Source organism: Ammodytes marinus (genome assembly GCF_949987685.1).
Source record: "Ammodytes marinus genome assembly, chromosome: 11".
NCBI lineage: Eukaryota > Metazoa > Chordata > Actinopteri > Uranoscopiformes > Ammodytidae > Ammodytes > Ammodytes marinus.
The window spans coordinates 9,012,105-9,030,566 of NC_137215.1; the positions used below are offsets into that span (position 1 = coordinate 9,012,105).

An 18,462-nucleotide genomic window follows, 5' to 3' on the forward strand; every position below is an offset into this window, starting at 1 on the left:
TTCTTTCTCTCCATTTAGCTTTCCGTGCAACCAACCAACTAGCCAGCCGAATTTGCTTCAGTCGTTCCCTCCTTTTCTGTTGGATACACTGACACATAATGTTCAGAAACTATTTTGGACTTTTTCCATCTCTTTTGCAAAGTACTGTGAAAGGATAAAATAAAATACACGTCCAGGCCACTCGTCTTGAAGCAGGTACAAGAGTTGAAAATAATTCTGGGTTGGGTCAGATTTTTACAACATATATAAAGTTTTGACTTCTTCTAAGGCAGAATATTTCTTATTATAACTCATGTGTTTGAAAAAATAAATTGTAAAGGCTATTTTGACATTTCTCTGACTCCACCAAGAGTTTGCCATGCCTCGCAGTAAGTGCAGTCTTTTTAAGTCATTTGTTTTGTAATTTGGATTAATCTTAAACTTTAAATGTACAGTGTGTAAAGGGAATAGGCATTTTTTTAGAACAGACCTGGTAGAAATGGAATATAATATTCATAAGTGTGTTTAAATTAGTGTATAATCGCTTGAAAGAAATGGGTGTGTTGCACCGTAATGTTTCTACAGTAGCACAGAACGAACAAACTTAACAGCCTTAAGGCCAGGACACCGGTCCGACTACCAAACGTCGCCAGAAAATGGAGTCTGCCGATGCAGGCAGCTTCATTCTCCCTGACGCGGTCAAAAAAATGCGAAGAACACACGGAGCTGACTACCGACTTGCCATAGGCTACGTTTTGCGCTTGCGCCGGATGACATTAAGTAGCTGTTATCATAATGTAGGCTGTCATTATAATTGAGAGAATGTATGCTGCAGACACACACAGACACACACACACACACCCGTGGCCACTCCTCGCCCAAACTACCTTGACTATTTCTGAAAACATGTGAAAACGTCATGCACGGACAATCTAATGCTATGTGCTGATTGTGTTTAGCCTACATAACAATCCGAACATTCTCCGATTTTATCGATAGCTTCCTAAATCATGTTTGACAAAAGTGAAACTAATATCTGCTCCGCTGCCATGGCAGAGCAGAGACGGGCGAGCCCTCCACCTATCAGATTGCTCCGGCTGAAAGACTGCCCGACGCCGATTGAACATGTTGAATCGGCTGAAAAAAAGCCCTACGACATCTATGACGGCCGACTTTACCGAACACACCAAACAGATGTGTGTCCCCGCCCCCTCCAGACTCTCCGACCATGTCCGACGCCCGATTATCGGGCCGGTGTGTCCTAGCCTTTACACGTTTTTAAATATTGTGGGTGTCCACTGGAAATGCACCCGTTGGAAGATGAAGAATAAGTATTACAGAATAAATAACTCCACCTCATCACTTGATATTTTGGAAAGACTTGAGACAGTGGTGGATGATGCCATTTTAAGAAACTACATTCTTGTCCTTGAAGGCCACCATAACTCCCTGCTTATTACACACTGTACCTTTAACTGAAAGTTGCATGGTGTAAAAATCTTTTTTTCTTTTTCGCTTGAGAGAATTGCAGAACATCAAACATCTGTCTACCAACCCACACAAACAACTGTGCACTGAACTTGAGAACTTGAAGAGTAGAAGGGCTATACACAGTGCTAAAGGAGTATGGTAGCAATCTTACAGCAGTGAAGTAGCCACCAGCTTTGGTTAAGTTAAAAACAATGATGATTTAGCAATGATACTCAACTTGCACATTGTTAAAAAAACAGGTATAATGAATTATCAGAGTAATTTTATAACAGCAGCTCTTATGTAGATTATGGTATTGTTACGTCCAAAAAATGTCAGGAAGGCACATACTGGCCTCCCATCATTAGAATAGGCAGTATATTACATAATTAAGTTCATCAATGTCCATGCAAAGATATGTTCCTTGAGAAAGTGCAATTTAGTGATTACGTGCAATAATATGCATTTTCTACTGTTTCTACTACATCACAATTAAAACATTTTCAACTGCATATGATTTTGTGTGCTGCTATGTCTATTACTAAATGCTACAGGTTGTAGAGTTTTGATATGGAGGGATCTATTATGGGCTCTCCTGTTCCCAGAATTTTCATTCCTTTCAGTTTTCCTATATACAATGTTACCGGACACTTCTACAGTTATAGCCGGTATTAAACTCTCCTAGTTGAATCATCAGTACAAGAGATTTATAACAAATGGGTACATGGTACTCCTGCTCCTTTCTAATGTGATAAGTCCTCAACAGCAAGAAGAGACACAACCTTCAAGAGAAGACCAGTAGTGGGGAGTGTGGGTTCCAGTCCATCAAACGGAGTGACCCGATCCCAGATCCATCCCTCTCCCCTGATTACCCCTATTGTGTCACTTTCGTTCTCCTCAGCTGGTTCTCTGTCACTTTTATTTGACCAATGTCCTGTATCATTTGATTCCTACAGCATTTCCTTTCTCTATTTTTCCGAAGCTCATGGCTCTCTCCACATTTATCTCGCCCCTCTGCCATCTGCTTCTCACTGTCAGGCACGTAGGAGTTCACTTTTTCAGTTCTTGTTAAGAAAAAGACAACATTGGTCTATTGATCAAATGCAGTTTAGAAAATAAACTTTTCTTCAATTGTGGGCATTATTTGTATGATTTTATCAATTCATAAATATGTACTCATTATACATTTGTTCAATGTTCAAATACGCTGTACTGTAATAGTAGCTGATAAGAAAAATCATATAACTATTTATTAAGGTGTTTTCAGAATGTAATCAGTCATTTATCTCAAAAATAATATTCAAGGTATACAGATAGCTGTCTCCATAGCATGGCCTGTATTAAATCAAACCACATACTTTTATATAGTCTTACATCAAAGTAAAGTGCAGTTTATCTAGATATCGGCAAAAGCTACTTTTTCAGTTGGTATTCCCTCTGGATTTATCTAAAGGTCGTTTTACTAAAGAGCAACATTTACCAAGAACTACAGTACAGTAAGTTGCAGAGATGTGCCAGTGAATTTAATTCAGACAAATACAAAATGTTTTGTAACTTTTTGGGATATTGTGCATATTATAATATATACCATATATTACAATTCAGTTTCTGTTGACATAGATGGCCTTTCTAAAATCAGTGCTTTTTGTGTGGTGTTACGGACACTCTTGAGGAAGACCATTGGGTTGGACCCACCGGTCCCTATCACACCTCTAAGCGGGCAGCCCATGGCGCGAACGTGATTACCGGGCACAACTATGTACTTTGTCACAGTATTAAGGTGGTAGTTTCGTAAATCCACCAGCGCTGAGACACAGGAGTTGTATGCGTGGCAGAGATCAGAGCTGGAGTGGGACAGTATAAATTCTCGCAGAGATGGACCGACACTCAGGGTGTTTATCAGCTGACGGTGGCCAGGAGGCATGTAATCCCTCATGCGTCTCAGGAAGGCTCCTAGATGAATTTAAATTGATGTAGAGAACACAAAATAGGCTTTGAAAGAAACAGACAACACAACATTTCCAGGAAACATTTTCTGTCAGAGCAATCAACTGACTGAACAGACAGGATGATTCATTCAAATGACGCATCTGAATGGGTCACAGGTGAAGGATATGCATCTTTACCTGTCTCAGCCTCATGCTGGACGCACAGCAAGGCATCGAAACACTGAATGGATGAACTCTGGGCTGCACTGCCGCCGGATAACAACATTGGCTCATTGCTCACACCTTCATACAACAGCCCCCTTGGGAGCATGGGGTTGTCTCGCCAACTAAAACAATTTAAACCACATGCAAGTAAGATAAACCTCCCTTTTTATAAATACACATTTGCATATTGTACAATTAACATGTTATCCAGTCAAACATAGAGTGCATCAATTGAAAACAAAATGGTATCTTAAGGGAATTTTGATGCCTTAGTGAATTAAATCTGCACAAGATGAAATACATTTTAAAAACATTAATAACTTCAGTGTGCAAGACATTGTCATGGCCCTAAGACTCACCCTGAGACAAAAATCCTCATTGTACCATGAAACACCGTTGGATCCACATGATCTGGAAAGAGCACCAATTAATTTTCTCAAATATTCTTGCATTTCTTTACCTTCATAAAAGACACAGCATGTAAATTGATTATAATAGGATTGGGGCTAGGTTTAATTTAAATTTACTGTGCATGAGTTTAAAAGTTTCCTTCATCTTCTTCAAAGACTGGGTTACTTTGACGAGACCTCTCTGAATGCTGACGAGGTCCATGTTTTTCAAAGAATGCGTCACCTCCAGAGCCCCCTGGTTAGAGCAAAAGGTTTAAAATCCATTACTGAGTAAAAGGGAACAAAGATACACATGGTATGTAGATGGGAGGCAAAAAAGGAAGGGGATAGACAGACAGATAGCATGTGAGCAACTGAGTTTTAGAAACAGTTAACATGAAAAGAGGAACAGTGTGGGCAGCCAGTACTGACCGTTATGCCTGAACTGGCAGCCATCTCGACCAACAATGACACTATAAAAAATCCCCTGCAACTCTCCCCACCAGGAAAGGAGAATATCAAGTCCATGTTCCTATTTTTGAAAAGGATGTTTTGAAAAAATATGAGCTGAAAATCACATGAACATCAGACTTTGGAAATCATGTGAAAGAGAGAATCACTTTCATTTTCCTTCTACTCACCCAATTTCCATATCCCTAAAATCAAAATAAAATAAAAGAGTAGCAAGTGTTTTTATTTGAAAGATAAATACCCAGCAATTTAAAGTAAATGACTAAGATTAAGACAAAGTTTTATTGTCACTATAAAGCGCCAAAACAACACTAATCACCCTTTGGGATCCCTTAATTTCCAGTTGGCTAAGACTGAATCTGCATAAGTGAGGATGGGTGGAATGCCGAGCCGGCGAGATACCAGCCAAAAGGGCCAGGCCAGGGCTTTCGGGAGAATCTGTTCAATCAAACAATGATAATAGTAAAGTTTCAATCCAGTAGTGTTGCCTTACTGAGTTTCAAAGGAATGCATTTTAACAATCTAAACTAAGATGTCCAGCACAATAAATATTATACCTTTATATCATTATTTTGTTAGCATGTTGATATGAGCATTTAGCTGAAAAGCATTGCTGTGCTTAAGTACAGCCTCACAGAAATCTGATCTTGTGTTACATGTTGTAGTTTTTTTGTTGTTGTTTTTATACAATTCCGCATTTCATTGCACCGTTGTGTTTTACCTGAGCAGGTGAATGTTTTCCTTCCTGCCAAACATAACCCATGCTGATGTATCCAAGTGCTAGGTGAGCCAGTCTCAGCTCCCGATGGTTGTTCAAGAGATTTGGACTCAAGACGGTCATCTGGGATGTGATCAAAAAACGCATTTTTTTATTTACCTTTTTATTGTCAACATTTACCTGTATGCGTTCTGAACTCACTGATTGCACTAAGTAGTTGCATTGGTAAGGCTTTGCTCAATCTCACCTTATGGACCAGATTGCGTAGTTTCTGTGACTCTATCAGATGTGTGAGATTATTTGCCAGGTCCAACCACACCCGATAATGCTCTGGAAGGTTAGTCTAGAGATAATAAGAATACAATGACATGCTCATTGAATGTAGATGTTTTATTGTAATCAGTCCCACCATCAACTCATGTCTGCTACGGTGCCTGACCAGCATGTCAGTGAATGACTGGAGCTATCAATCAGAGAGAGAAAGCAATTTAAAAAAGAAGGCGGTAAAAAAAAATATGAAAAATTGGCTGAGCAGAAAGCAGGGGATGCCCAGACGGTAAATTACAGTGTAAACAGATGAATAGACTGTGCTTAATGACACATTTTAGTTCTTCAGGTAGAAAATTATATTATAAATGTTAATGTAGATGTTTCTTAACATTTACAAATCTATCATTCTCAAGGGTTGTCAACAGGTTTTTCAAATTGGAACGATAAGTACAATTTTATTGTCTCGTTAGACATAAAATAGTAATTAGCTATTAATAGTACAGTGCTGAACAGTCAAAAGGCCTATAGTCATGTGAATGGCGCGATAGACACTTGAAAAGACACCTTTCACCAGATCAATAACCCGATATTATCTTACTCAAAAACAACAATAATGATCTGTTTATGTGTGCTGCTGACAAATATTTAAACATAGTTATTGTTGTAATCACATCTTGTAGCCTTGTATCAAATCTGTTTTGAAAGAAACAATCATGTCTGCTGTATATGCAAAGAAAAGACACAACAATGAAACCTACCAGTGGCTTTTCAAGGAGAAATCCTAGCTCCTCAGAAATATTAAATTTATCAAAGTCTGCCTGCAATGTATCTCCGCTGTTAGTCTCCATATGCTCTGCCCTGTACTCCACTGCAGTAGTTTGGCTTTGAGAGAAGAAGAACATCTGTTGGTCTGACGGACAGATATTAGTCGTTCAACTAGCCCTGAGCCTGCCTTCCCTACTTTTGTCACATCCCTTTTTCGCACACACTCAACAACAAAGAGTGAATCAGATGTATTGCACGGTAGTGTCAGGAGTTCACATAGCACAGTTGAAATTCCCTGTATTTCCCCATATGCAATATTACATTTTAATGAAACTGAAAACAAAAGTAACCTTTGCAATAGTGTTTATTCGTGTGGGTTATTTAGACAAATACGAAAACATTTAATTATACACACATCAGCTGATTGTTCCAACTGAAAGTAAAAATTTGCCCATTATAAGTCCTCACCACTAACAAAAAAGTAAGTTATCACAAAAAAGTAGATGTGGATAGAGGTTGTATTACATTATTTTTTCGCCCCATTAGTGTTTATATTGTGTTAATATTAAGACAGCTGTCATTATTCTAAAAATCCACAATAAGGACAGCTATAATTATAGTCCCAGACATAGACTATTTTTGCAAACCTAACCCCAATTCATTCAGTCTATGTTTATGATTAAATAAAGAACATACAACATATTAATATATACCTTTTTTTTACATGAAACACCTTATACATTTGCTCTGCTTTGATGGAAGCGATGTTGTCAACTATCGTAAAGGAATGTGTATATTGTGTTGTAGTAGCCTGGTTGTCCCACTACAGCACGTTAATCGTGTTCCTTTGCACTGCACTCTTTAATTAATTTAGTAAGTTAAACAAATTAAAATGTTGATCTCCAGTAACATTTGTTTGTGATTTTATAATCAATACAACAGCCTTGTTCCACTCTCTCCTTGGCACACTGCTTTCTCTTTTTGAAATTCATGTATTTCATGGACTCAAGTGCATCTGCAGAAGTTCTACAATTAAGGCCCGGTGGGGTTCATTGAGATGCCAAGTGAAATTTGTAATGTTGAAACAATTGTAACATTTGAGAACGTTTTGCCAGTTTCCTTTGTGTGTACCTAGTCAAAGAAATATTTTTTTCATCATCATCACCATTTCATGTCCATCAAAAAATACCATGGAGAATATTGATTGTATTGCTAATATATAGATTTCTGTCCAAAGTGGAATGATTTCCCCCAAAATACTATGTTATTAATACCTCTGAAACGTGGGATCAAATATATGGGTACACTGTAGATTGTATCTAAAATTATAATATAATGCATTATGCATGAGTTGGAACTCATCTTATCATACATATAAAAGGATTTTTGTCCATCGGCTTTGTCAAACGACTGCATCACAGCAAAATCACCCCAGCCCCCATAGTGGGCATGCTTTACTGCCACTGCAAGCAATCTCTCTTACCATTTAACCCTCCAAAGCGACAGGAGCAGGAGGGATGAAAGCTGTGGTGCTAAAATTAATTTCAAGACCACTTACCAAGTCATCAGACACAGGTGGTGCAGAGGGACACTACATTTACTCTGCAAGGGAGAAGTTGATAAATTGTTACAAGGGAGAGTTAAAAAAGAAAAGAAAAGGAAAACCAGGAAAGTACCTGCAAAATGTTTTACTTGAATGTGGGAAAAGGGGTTTCAGAGCTGCGCACATTTTGGAGCTGAGGTTCATGGTGTAAATCTCCATACTGCCCCTTGCCCTGCCATTCCTAGGTTCTATCTATTTATCACTCACTGTCTGCTACTCCACACTACATCGGCAAGGGCAAAAAGAACGATGTCCACCTGGTGCATTTATATGCTTGGAATAATGCTTCCCCTCCTTTCACATACAGTATTTTAATGTTACATAGTTGTGTGACAATATGTATAAGAATGACATTGAGGCAATGAAAAGTATTTAATATATTCCATTGCCATATGTTTACTTGGATTTGGGGGGGGGGGGGGTAAGTTTCTAATTAATAACTTTTCTGCATGTAATTCATCAAACAGTGTGGCAATGAGATGGGCAACATGTGAACCTCTTTTCAACAAAATAATCCACACATTCATTTGATTATAATGCATTTTGATTTCTTTGAAATTATGTCACACTTCATTTAATCCCAATGTATTTAAAGATAAAACACTGCTTGTTATTATCAAAAAATATCTAAAGATTGTATCATCTTATTTGGTGAGTTTTGCAAGTTGCCTTATTAGGCATTCTTTGTCATTCTTTCAAAAGAATTCCCCATGCAAAATCATCCTATCTTTAGGCAAGCTAAACAATGAAATTATAAGGTTAAGGACTTGTCTAAATGTTTTCTGAAAGATGTCAAATTATGCCCCATCCAAGTGACAAACATAATCCTGTGTAAATCTGACAGTCCCCGGGGGAACCTTTTCAAATGCAGCCTAATTCTAGTTTTTATTTACCCACAGTTGGAGTCATTTTCACAGCAACTTCCTCCTACACACCGCTCCACTTGACTTTATCCATGTTATGTGAAAGTTGTTAGTGCCTAAGAAAGTGTTGCACCACCCCGTTTAAAAAAGCCTTTGAGAACTATCACATCCTGGGATTTAAAGATTAAACTTTTCAGAGATACGCTTAATTGGGGCAACACTGGGTCAAAGTTGAATTTTGTTCAAATAAAACATTATGGTTAATTTCAGAAAATACTAAAATTACAAAAATTAACAGTCAATCAAGTACCTTTGTAAAAGTGTATTTATTTATTTATTGCTGCATATTGTAAAGCAATTATATTAATGTGAGATATGTAGTAAAGGGTAATGTCACATGTAGCCTACAGTTCAAAAGTAGCATTATTAATTGTAATTAAATGTATCACATAAGTGTAATTGTACAGGTGTTCACACATTTCTGAAACAGTGGGTACCTGATGTCAAAAAGAGACAGTTAAAGCAGGTTTTTAATTTCCAGCCAGCTAACAGCATTTTTGCCAAATTATTGTCTCATTTAATCAGCTGTAGCTAGGTAGCTAATTAAGCTAACATAAACTCTGTTGTGGTTTACAGCTGATTTGTTCGAAGGTTATTTATCTGATATCATGCTGAAAGGTAATGCTGCATGTCCCAGGCAAACAGTCAGCATCCTGACCAGATATTTGATGCACACTGTTGTTCTTGTATTTGCGTGTAAAATTAAGGTCAGACTTTTATTTAATTCTTGGCAACTTAGCTGATAGTAGTTACATGTTCATATTTTCAAACAGTATTTTTTCAATTGTATCTTAAGAACAAAAGAAAGCTTTTCAAATGAGGACTAACCAACAGCCTAATTGGTACACCTTCTAAGTTCTCTCTGACAGGGATTTTTAATAGTTTTTACATTACCTAAACTGTAACCTCACAAACAAATATGGAATGATTAATTACAATAAGTTATTGTTATTGTGTCAAGAGCAAAATTAGAAATTGTTAAATAATTTAAATACCTTGGCATTATTCTAGACTCCAACTTTAATTTCAAGGAACATGTAAGAACTGCCTGTAAACGGATCAAATTCAATCTTGCCAATTTCGTACAGGTCCTTCTCATATAATTAGCATATTGTGATAAAGTTCAATATTTTCTGTAATGTACTGATAAACATTAGACTTTCATATATTTTAGATTCATTACACACAACTGAAGTAGTTCAAACCTTTTATTGTTTTAATATTGATGATTTTGGCAAAAAAGTAAAGAAAAACCAAAAATCCCTATCTCAAAAAATTTGCTTATTTCATCCGACCAATAAAAGAAAAGTGTTTTTAATACAAAAAAGTCAACCTTCAAATAATTACGTTCAGTTATGCACTCAATACTTGGTCGGGAATCCTTTCGCAGAAATGACTGCTTCAATGCGGCGTGGCATGGAGGCAATCAGCCTGTGGCACTGCTGAGGTGTTATGGAGGCCCAGGATGCTTCGATAGCGGCCTTAAGCTCATCCACAGTGTTGGGTCTGGTGTCTCTCAACTTCCTCTTCACAATATCCCACAGATTCTCTATGGGCTTCAGGTCAGGAGAGTTGGCAGGCCAATTGAGCACAGTAATACCATGGTCAGTAAACCATTTACCAGTGGTTTTGGCACTGTGAGCAGGTGCCAGGTCTCGTTGAAAAATGAAATCTCCATAAAGCTTTTCAGCAGATGGAAGCATGAAGTGCTGAAATCTCCTGATAGCTAGCTGCATTGACCCTGCCTTTGATAAAACACAGTGGACCAACACCAGCAGCTGACATGGCACCCCAGACCATCACTGACTGTGGGTACTTGACACTGGACTTCAGGCATTTTTTGACATGCAAAATTTGCTTTCATCCGAAAAAAGTACTTTGGACCACTGAGCAACAGTCCAGTGCTGCTTCTCTGTAGCCCAGGTCAGGCGCTTCTGCCGCTGTTTCTGGTTCAAAAGTGGCTTGACCTGGGGAATGCGGCACCTGTAGCCCATTTCCTGCACACGCCTGTGCACGGTGGCTCTGGATGTTTCTACTCCAGACTCAGTCCACTGCTTCCGCAGGTCCCCCAAGGTCTGGAATCGGCCCTTCTCCACAATCCTCCTCAGGGTCCGGTCACCTCTTCTGGTTGTGCAGCGTTTTCTGCCACACTTTTTCTTTCCCACAGACTTCCCACTGAGGTGCCTTGATACAGCACTCTGCTAACAGCCTATTCGCTCAGAAATTTCTTTCTGTGTCTTACCCTCTTGCTTGAGGGTGTCAATGATGGCCTTCTGGACAGCAGTCAGGTCGGCAGTCTTACCCATGATTGCGGTTTTGAGTAATGAACCAGGCTGGGAGTTTTTAAAGCCTCAGGAATCTTTTGCAGGTGTTTAGAGTTAATTAGTTGATTCAGATGATTAGGTTAAGAGCTCGTTTAGAGTACCTTTTCATGATATGCTAATTTTTTTAGATAGGAATTTGGGGTTTTCATGAGCTGTATGCCAAAATCATCAGTATTAAAACAACAAAAGACCTGAAATATTTCAGTTGGTGTGCAATGAATCTAAAATATATGAAAGTTCAATTATTATCATTACATTATGGAAAATAATCAACTTTATCACGATATGCTAATTATATGAGAAGGACCTGTATAAGAAACTCCATGTCCACTCAGGCAGCCATGATGTACATGCATTCAATGATATTCTCTCACATGATTTACTGTCTGACGAGCTGGTCTCAGGCTACTCACACAACACTTAAACCACTACAGTCTTTGTATAAACACTGAAAAGTTCTGGACAAAAAACCAAGGCAATTCCATCACTGTGCAATTTTAAGAACATGCAAAATACTGAGCTGATGATGATTAAGAACAAAATCTTACATGGCATGGCCCCTCCTCCACTCAGAGAATGTGTTAACATAAGAACAAATCAACATCGGATCACAAGATGAGTCACAAGAGGGGACTGCATTATTCCATTTAGGAAAAGTGTCTTTAGTCAGTCAGCATTCTCTGTTGCAATCTCACGTGAATGGAATAACATCCCAACATCAGTGTTTCCCCTACCATTATACAGGCCTGGCGGGCCCACCAGGCCAACGGGACCCCCCGCCAGGCCAACAGCTGCCCAAAAAAAAAAAAAGAAAAAAAAAATCTGCGTGTGCATCCGGAGCGCACATGTCAAACAGGGAAACTGACGAGAAATAACCTTCCTTTATAGGTCCATGGCAGGAGCATGACTAGCCAGCAGACATTACACTGGAGATATTTAGGACTCAGTAACAGGGAGTTGAACAGGTAAAAGTGCTGAGCAAAACTTAGAAAGCTAAAGTCGCTACGTTGCCGTGGCAACCAATCTGTATCAACAGCTGAGACAGCGCAGCAAGTTATCTTGAAAACAGCAGGCTATTGTAGCCCGACAAGTTGAATTTTTTGGTATTTTCAATGCTACTTTATTTTTATGTTTTAAATTGAGAACTAGGCTACATGAAATATAATGGTTGGAATACGAAATTTGGCTTACTTTGCACATATTTTGATTGACAGGCTAATCATGATGTGTAGCCTAGGTTAATTCATTTATTTTAAATTAATATTTGATAAATTAAAGGAAATGTTTCATGATCCAGATTATTCCAGAAATTAATACTGGACATGACATACCTGTCTATATTAGGTCTTAGTGTTTATTGTATTTTATTTTCATATCCATGTGTTTTTCTTCAATAGTTTATATGGCTTGTGTCTCCAAATTATTCCAGAAAATTGTTTTAGGCAGGACATATATGACAGCTGTTTACAGAGCAAAAAAAATAAAATCAGATTTAGCTTCTCAAAGTGCACCAGATTGATGCATTTAACTTTAAAAAGTTAAATGTTTTCTCCCGCAGGGGCATGCCCCAAGACCCCACTAGAAGGTCCATTCTCCCCCAGCAGTCTCCAAAAATCCTGAGGGAAACACAAAATGTACAAACGTACCGAATGTGAAGGCATAACCCTATGCCCTAATTTGTAGCGGGCTGTCAAAAGAGGCTCATCCATAATACGGTTACTTTTGGTCAATTTCTACTAGAAATTTGGTACGCACGCATACTCTTTATCAGCTTTTACCACCGGGCCTAAAAAAAATTCTAGGGGAAACACTGCCAACATGTATCAGAGACCTAAACACATATCGGTCATTTAGTCCCAATTTGAAGCAGGGGTTCATTGATAATATGACTTGCCAGCAAGACTTGACCCGCCTGCTCTTTCCTCCTGCAGTGTGTCTGAATTTGTCCTGCGTGTTGCAACTTTCTTACTATGCTTGCTTGGTTGTATGCTTCTGTGTAGCTCATTCTGTCTCTCATGTGCTGCTTCATATGTACTATTGTCATGTCGACTCTTTGTTTGTTTGTTGTGCATGTACTGTCTGCTTTGGTGGGCTACTGCCTCGATGTCTAACACATCTGATGTTGCTATAAGTCCTAGTCTACCCTTTTTATTTTGTATTTGTCTGATGCTGACTCTTGTTTGTCCAGCATGCTTTATGTGTTTTAATGCTTGAACTACTGAATACCTGTATGTTGTTATAATTAATCTGTTGCTTTTATATGTTATTTTTTAACTCTTCCTGTTATTTCCTTGTTATTTGCTTTTTAGGGAGCCTATTGTTACATCTGGCTAAGGACTGCTGATGGAAACTAGCCTTCTGGCTAAATCTGACATATTTACAAAAATGTGTATTAATATGCACTGTCCCTGTCAAATAAACAAATAAATAAATTGATGTGCTTCTTGACATTGGAAGTAGTTCATGCTCAGATGCTTTCATGTAAGCTAATTGATCAGTCATGCTAACAATTGCAACTCAATGAAGCATTACACTCTCCCTTTTTAATTATATAAAAAATTTAATATAAAGAATAAAACAATAACATATATTGTTTTCAAGTAGCTATATCAATAATGTATGTTTTTAAATATAGGGTATTGTTCTTAAAATATTTTTAAGCCTCTAGGCCAATAATTCATTAAACATTAACCATGTTCTTGCATTATTCAATCCATATCAATGAGTTTAGATTATTATCTTAAAAAGCTTTAAAATGGCATTATTTTGCATGTAGGTTCTCTTTCTCCGTTGTGAAAACTATGACTCCGCTGAACAATGAGATTTCTGACACCTTATGACAGCCTATTTATCAGGATCCTCCCTGTAATCCAATGTGCTCCTGAAGATGTCACATACAAGTACAGAATTAATTCTGCTCTTAGTCATGCCTCTAACATATGGAACATATCAACAGAGGAAGACAACAACGACTAAATGCATTGGATAAAGAACACAGCCATTTGTTGTTCTCATCATCTGTAATTTCAGGTTCCAGATTTCACCACACAAGAACACGCTCAAACCAGATTAAACTGCCCTCTCTATCACTCTCAACACCCACTTGCTGCATAGACGGACAAAGTCATGGGTGGGTCATCAGTCAAAGCTAGAGGATGACTTGGTCAGGGCATGTGCGCTATCCATTCAGACTACAAAGCATGCTGAGATAGACAGAGAATCCTGCCCTTTTCTGTCCCTCTTGAACTATATCCATATTTAACTGTCACAGAGCCCCAAGCTGATGGGCACCACTGGAAGCAGAGTGAATTTTCCCACTGCTGCTGCTTCTATGAAAAGGAAGTGAAGTGTAACCACCAACTGAGTTAAATAAAGATGATGCAATTTGAGAGTATAAAGGTGCGAACACACTACACGCGTTACACGCGTACAGACGCGTATAAAATCGGCTATTTTTCCATAGGGAACCATTGGTTTACACGCGTACATGGCGTGTAGATGCGTCACTCGCGCTAAAGCAACATTTTAGCCGCGTATGAGCCGCGTATATACGCACCTACGCGTGGAGTTCAAAAAATTTAACTTTTTACACTCCTACGCGTGCCGATTAGCCGCGTTGGCCAAACAGCGTTGGGCTTGACCCGACGTCACATACATTGGCACGGTCGGAGAACAGTGTACTGTACACAGAGGCTGATGAGAGACACCGAGGAGGAAAATGTATTGCAGGAAGCCGAGCCGGTGCTGTATGACAGCAGCTCGGGAATAGAAGACGTGGGGAGAGTAAACCAGGAGAATGGACTTCCTGGTTAATTCAGTGAATATGTGCGGCTGTGCTTTAGCCGATAAAACAAGTTAGCGCCGTATAGCATTAGTTAACTCACCCGGTTGTGTGCGGGCGGCTAGCGCCTCATATTATGAACCCAAACATGACAGCTATGTCCGGGGGACTTTCACAGCAAGTACAGCGAAGCACCGGTGTTGATCTACGCCAGCCACGGTCCCCTGTCACAGCCAGGTAGGGTAATGTTGGCTAATTGGCTTTATGTTGTGCCGCCGTGCACTGATGCTGCTGTAACTGTGTTTGTTATGTAGCTGCCGTGAATATGCAATGCTGTTTTAATGCTAGGCTATTTGTGCTGTTCAGTTTGTCTTTTGGCACAGTTGTTGGCCGTGTTGTTGTTGTTTTTGTGCGGACATGCACGCTGTTGTGTCGGGTCGGGTCTGATCGCAGCCATGGTTAATTAGGGGAAATACAATATCGGGAGGGAGACTACGCACGCACGTTACGCGCGTAGAACCATTTTTGACACAAAATGATCAAGCAACATTTTAGCTGCGTTATGCACGTAAATCTTACGTGGGTAACGCGTGTAGTGTGTTCGCACCTTAATATTTTAAAGTTATGATACCACTAGAAAACAATACATACTAAGATTTGATCTCAGTAAATAAATTATGTTTCTAGACAGGGTGACGGTTACTGAAACTCACATTGGGCCTCAATTGACACTGTGTTACATTTTTTTATGCAATCTTTTTGTTTTATGTATGTTTTGGCTTCACGTTTTATACACTATGATCTGTCTAGTGTAACCTTGCAGAAAGGTTTTGGTTTATAGGAATTATGGGAAAAGATTTAGGAAGACAAAAGAAAACTTAAAAGAAAATTACATCTCTCTTGCATGATTGTTTAAAATCACTTACCGTGCTAATGGCTGAGAAGTCTCGCTCACAATTTACAGTGGAAACGGGGATGACCGGGGCCACTGCAGCCAGAAGATTTAAACAAGGGTAGGTGTCTGCACAATTCACTGGCCAACTGCCCCATAATGGCTCCTCAGTTTTTGTCCTTCCAGGATAGAATAATAAAAACAAAAATCAGAAAAATTAAAAATAGTATCCCTCAATCATTCTTTCCAGAGAAATCACATCCATGCAATTTGATTTATTAAGTGCAGTTTAACATAATGTTTGAAACAAATACAGACAAAAGCACAACAATTATAAATGTTAACAGGATTAAAAGAATTATAACTTTTAATACTCCTCCTTACAGTCTGACATTTTCGTTGTTAAGAGTTGGCATCCTATGGTGCAATTAAAAGAATATTAAAAAAAACCTGTGGTGCCATTTGGCTCCCTTCATCTTCCTGGCACATTCTTTCTAGCTGAAAAGATGAATCAATGAGCTTGATGGCTGAAAGAAGGAAAACTTCTCAGTCAGTCTGGTTATGTTGGTCCAGATTTTCATAATGTCACACACCAAAGTGTTGTTAGTTGTACCCTTGTTATCTAAGCTGTTTTCAGGGTGCTGCTGAAATGGTCTTTGACACATTTTAAGGCTGTATAATATCGATATTTTTTTCAAAGATTGTAAAAAACTTTTAAACATTTATTACGATTTTCTTTGAGTAGCTATGTCCATCAGCTTTTAACAGGGCTAAATGAGGCTGCAGGTCTTTAAATAAACAGCTTTTTCCTCTCCTCCTCCTGCTCACTGCTGCGGACGGGCATAGGTCTGAAGTTTATTCAACTAATTTTCAGATACATAGCTAATTAGACTCAAACATTAAATACCGTGAACAACTGTTTAGAGCTTGTTCATATCAATTCTGTTCTTCTTGTCTCTTCTGTATGTAGCTTAGCACCACAAGAGATGGAGAATGCAGCTACATTAGTGCTACATTAGAAGGCTACATTTAGATTTTAAGCAGCGTTTCGAAACATCCACACACAATCAACAATCTCCATACATAGATGCCATACACAGATAAATTAGGCTAACCCTAACCGTAACCCAAGACAACGTTAACTCTAAACACATTAAACATAATAAGGCATTATTTTTAGACATCCAATACAAAATCAATTAAGGGGAAAATGTTTACTTACCTCAGTCTGATGTGATTCGCTGACGCTGTGTCATGCACGTGTGAATTGACGCGGGGGCTGGAGCTGGCTGGTTTGTGTGTGCTATAAAATGACAAATCGTCGATTTTTTACGGGAAATAATGGAACATGGGTTCATGGAACAAGAGGCCAAAATACTCTACCTGGGCAGTTCTCATCAAGTAGAGCCGATTGGGAAACACTGATATAAAAACAACACAATGAAGGATGTAGATATTAATGTGAACCCTTCCTGGCGTAGCCTGGCATCGCCCGCCTACCTACTTCCGCTCAATTTTCATTTCCCTTCAGTAGTCAGTCTGGGTCCGCGGTATATTCGAGGGTTTTCTGAGTCAAGATTTGTGACGGTCCAATCAGCGAACAGAGGGAGTGGCTGAGAACAAAGACGTTGAGGTTGTTCTCCAGTTTCAGTTGTAGCGCATGACATACGTCACGACCAAACGTTATGCGATTAGTTGGCAGATCCAGAGTGGGACTGGGCAGATCCAATAGTTTTAAAGTTCAAGAGACACCCTCCTTCAAGTGAGTTAACGTTTGTCAATTGAGCGATTCCAGACCTTCTGTACAAATGAAATTAAGTAAGATGGTATGGTAGGACTAGGCTATTCCTGTCGCAGGAAGTGTAATAAATGAGATAAAGTTACTATTTAAATTTGTATGCTGACGACACTGTACTGTATTGCATTTCTGATTCAGTGCAACAATCTGTTCAGAACCTACAGAGCTCTTTTAACACCCTGCAGAACTGTCTAGTGGATCTCAGGCTTGTCCTTAATATAGAAAAAACAAAATATATGTGCTTTTCCAGAGCAAGAATTACACATTTTAATGATCTTATTATTCACACAAATAATGGATCTCATATTGAAAGAGTCACTGAATATAAATATCTTGGCATCTGGATAGATGAAAAACTCTCTTTTACATTTCACATAAAAAATCTTGTCTGTCGTCTCCGACAAAAGATTGGCTATTTTTATAGGAATAAAGCCACCTTCCCGTTGTTCAGTAGGAAAAGGATTATTGAGGCAGTTTTTATGTCTGTCCTTGATTACGGTGATGTGGTTTATCGGCATGCATCTCGTTCATGCCTTAAACTCCTAGACTCTGTATTTCACTCTGCTTTGAGATTCATTACAGGAGATGCTTATGATACACACCATTGTGTTTTATATGAAAAGGTTGGGTGGTCCTCCCTTAAGGAGAGACGTGATGCACATTGGCATATTTTTATATATAAAGCTCTGACTGGAAAGCTACCACTATATTTGACAGAAATGCTGCTTATTTCAGATGGGCTTTATCAAACCCGCTCAACTGACATGCTCATGTTATATGTCCCCTATGCCCGGTCTGAGCTTGGTAAAACCGCTTTTAGCCATAGTGCCCCTGACTCCTGGAACAGCCTACAACATACAATTAAAATAAATACACTCATAACTGTTAACCAATTTAAAATTATTATTTTGAATCAGCCCCTCTAC

At 38.7% G+C, this 18,462-nt stretch overlaps 1 protein-coding gene across 1 annotated transcript; it reads right to left on the reverse strand.

Annotated features, from left to right (window-relative positions):
• Positions 1–3,043: 3,043 nt before the first annotated feature.
• On the reverse strand, positions 3,044–6,321 carry LOC307257593 (indoleamine 2,3-dioxygenase 2-like; the record flags this gene model as incomplete). Its single annotated transcript, XM_080036851.1, has 10 exons — positions 6,209–6,321; positions 5,428–5,523; positions 5,184–5,303; positions 4,782–4,900; positions 4,633–4,647; positions 4,424–4,523; positions 4,130–4,247; positions 3,962–4,013; positions 3,576–3,724; positions 3,044–3,402 (listed from the first exon to the last, which is right to left on the reverse strand). The coding sequence occupies exons 1-10, from the start codon at positions 6,296–6,298 to the stop codon at positions 3,044–3,046; spliced, it is 1,218 nt and encodes a 405-aa protein (XP_079892977.1). The 5' UTR covers positions 6,299–6,321.
• Positions 6,322–18,462: the final 12,141 nt, after the last annotated feature.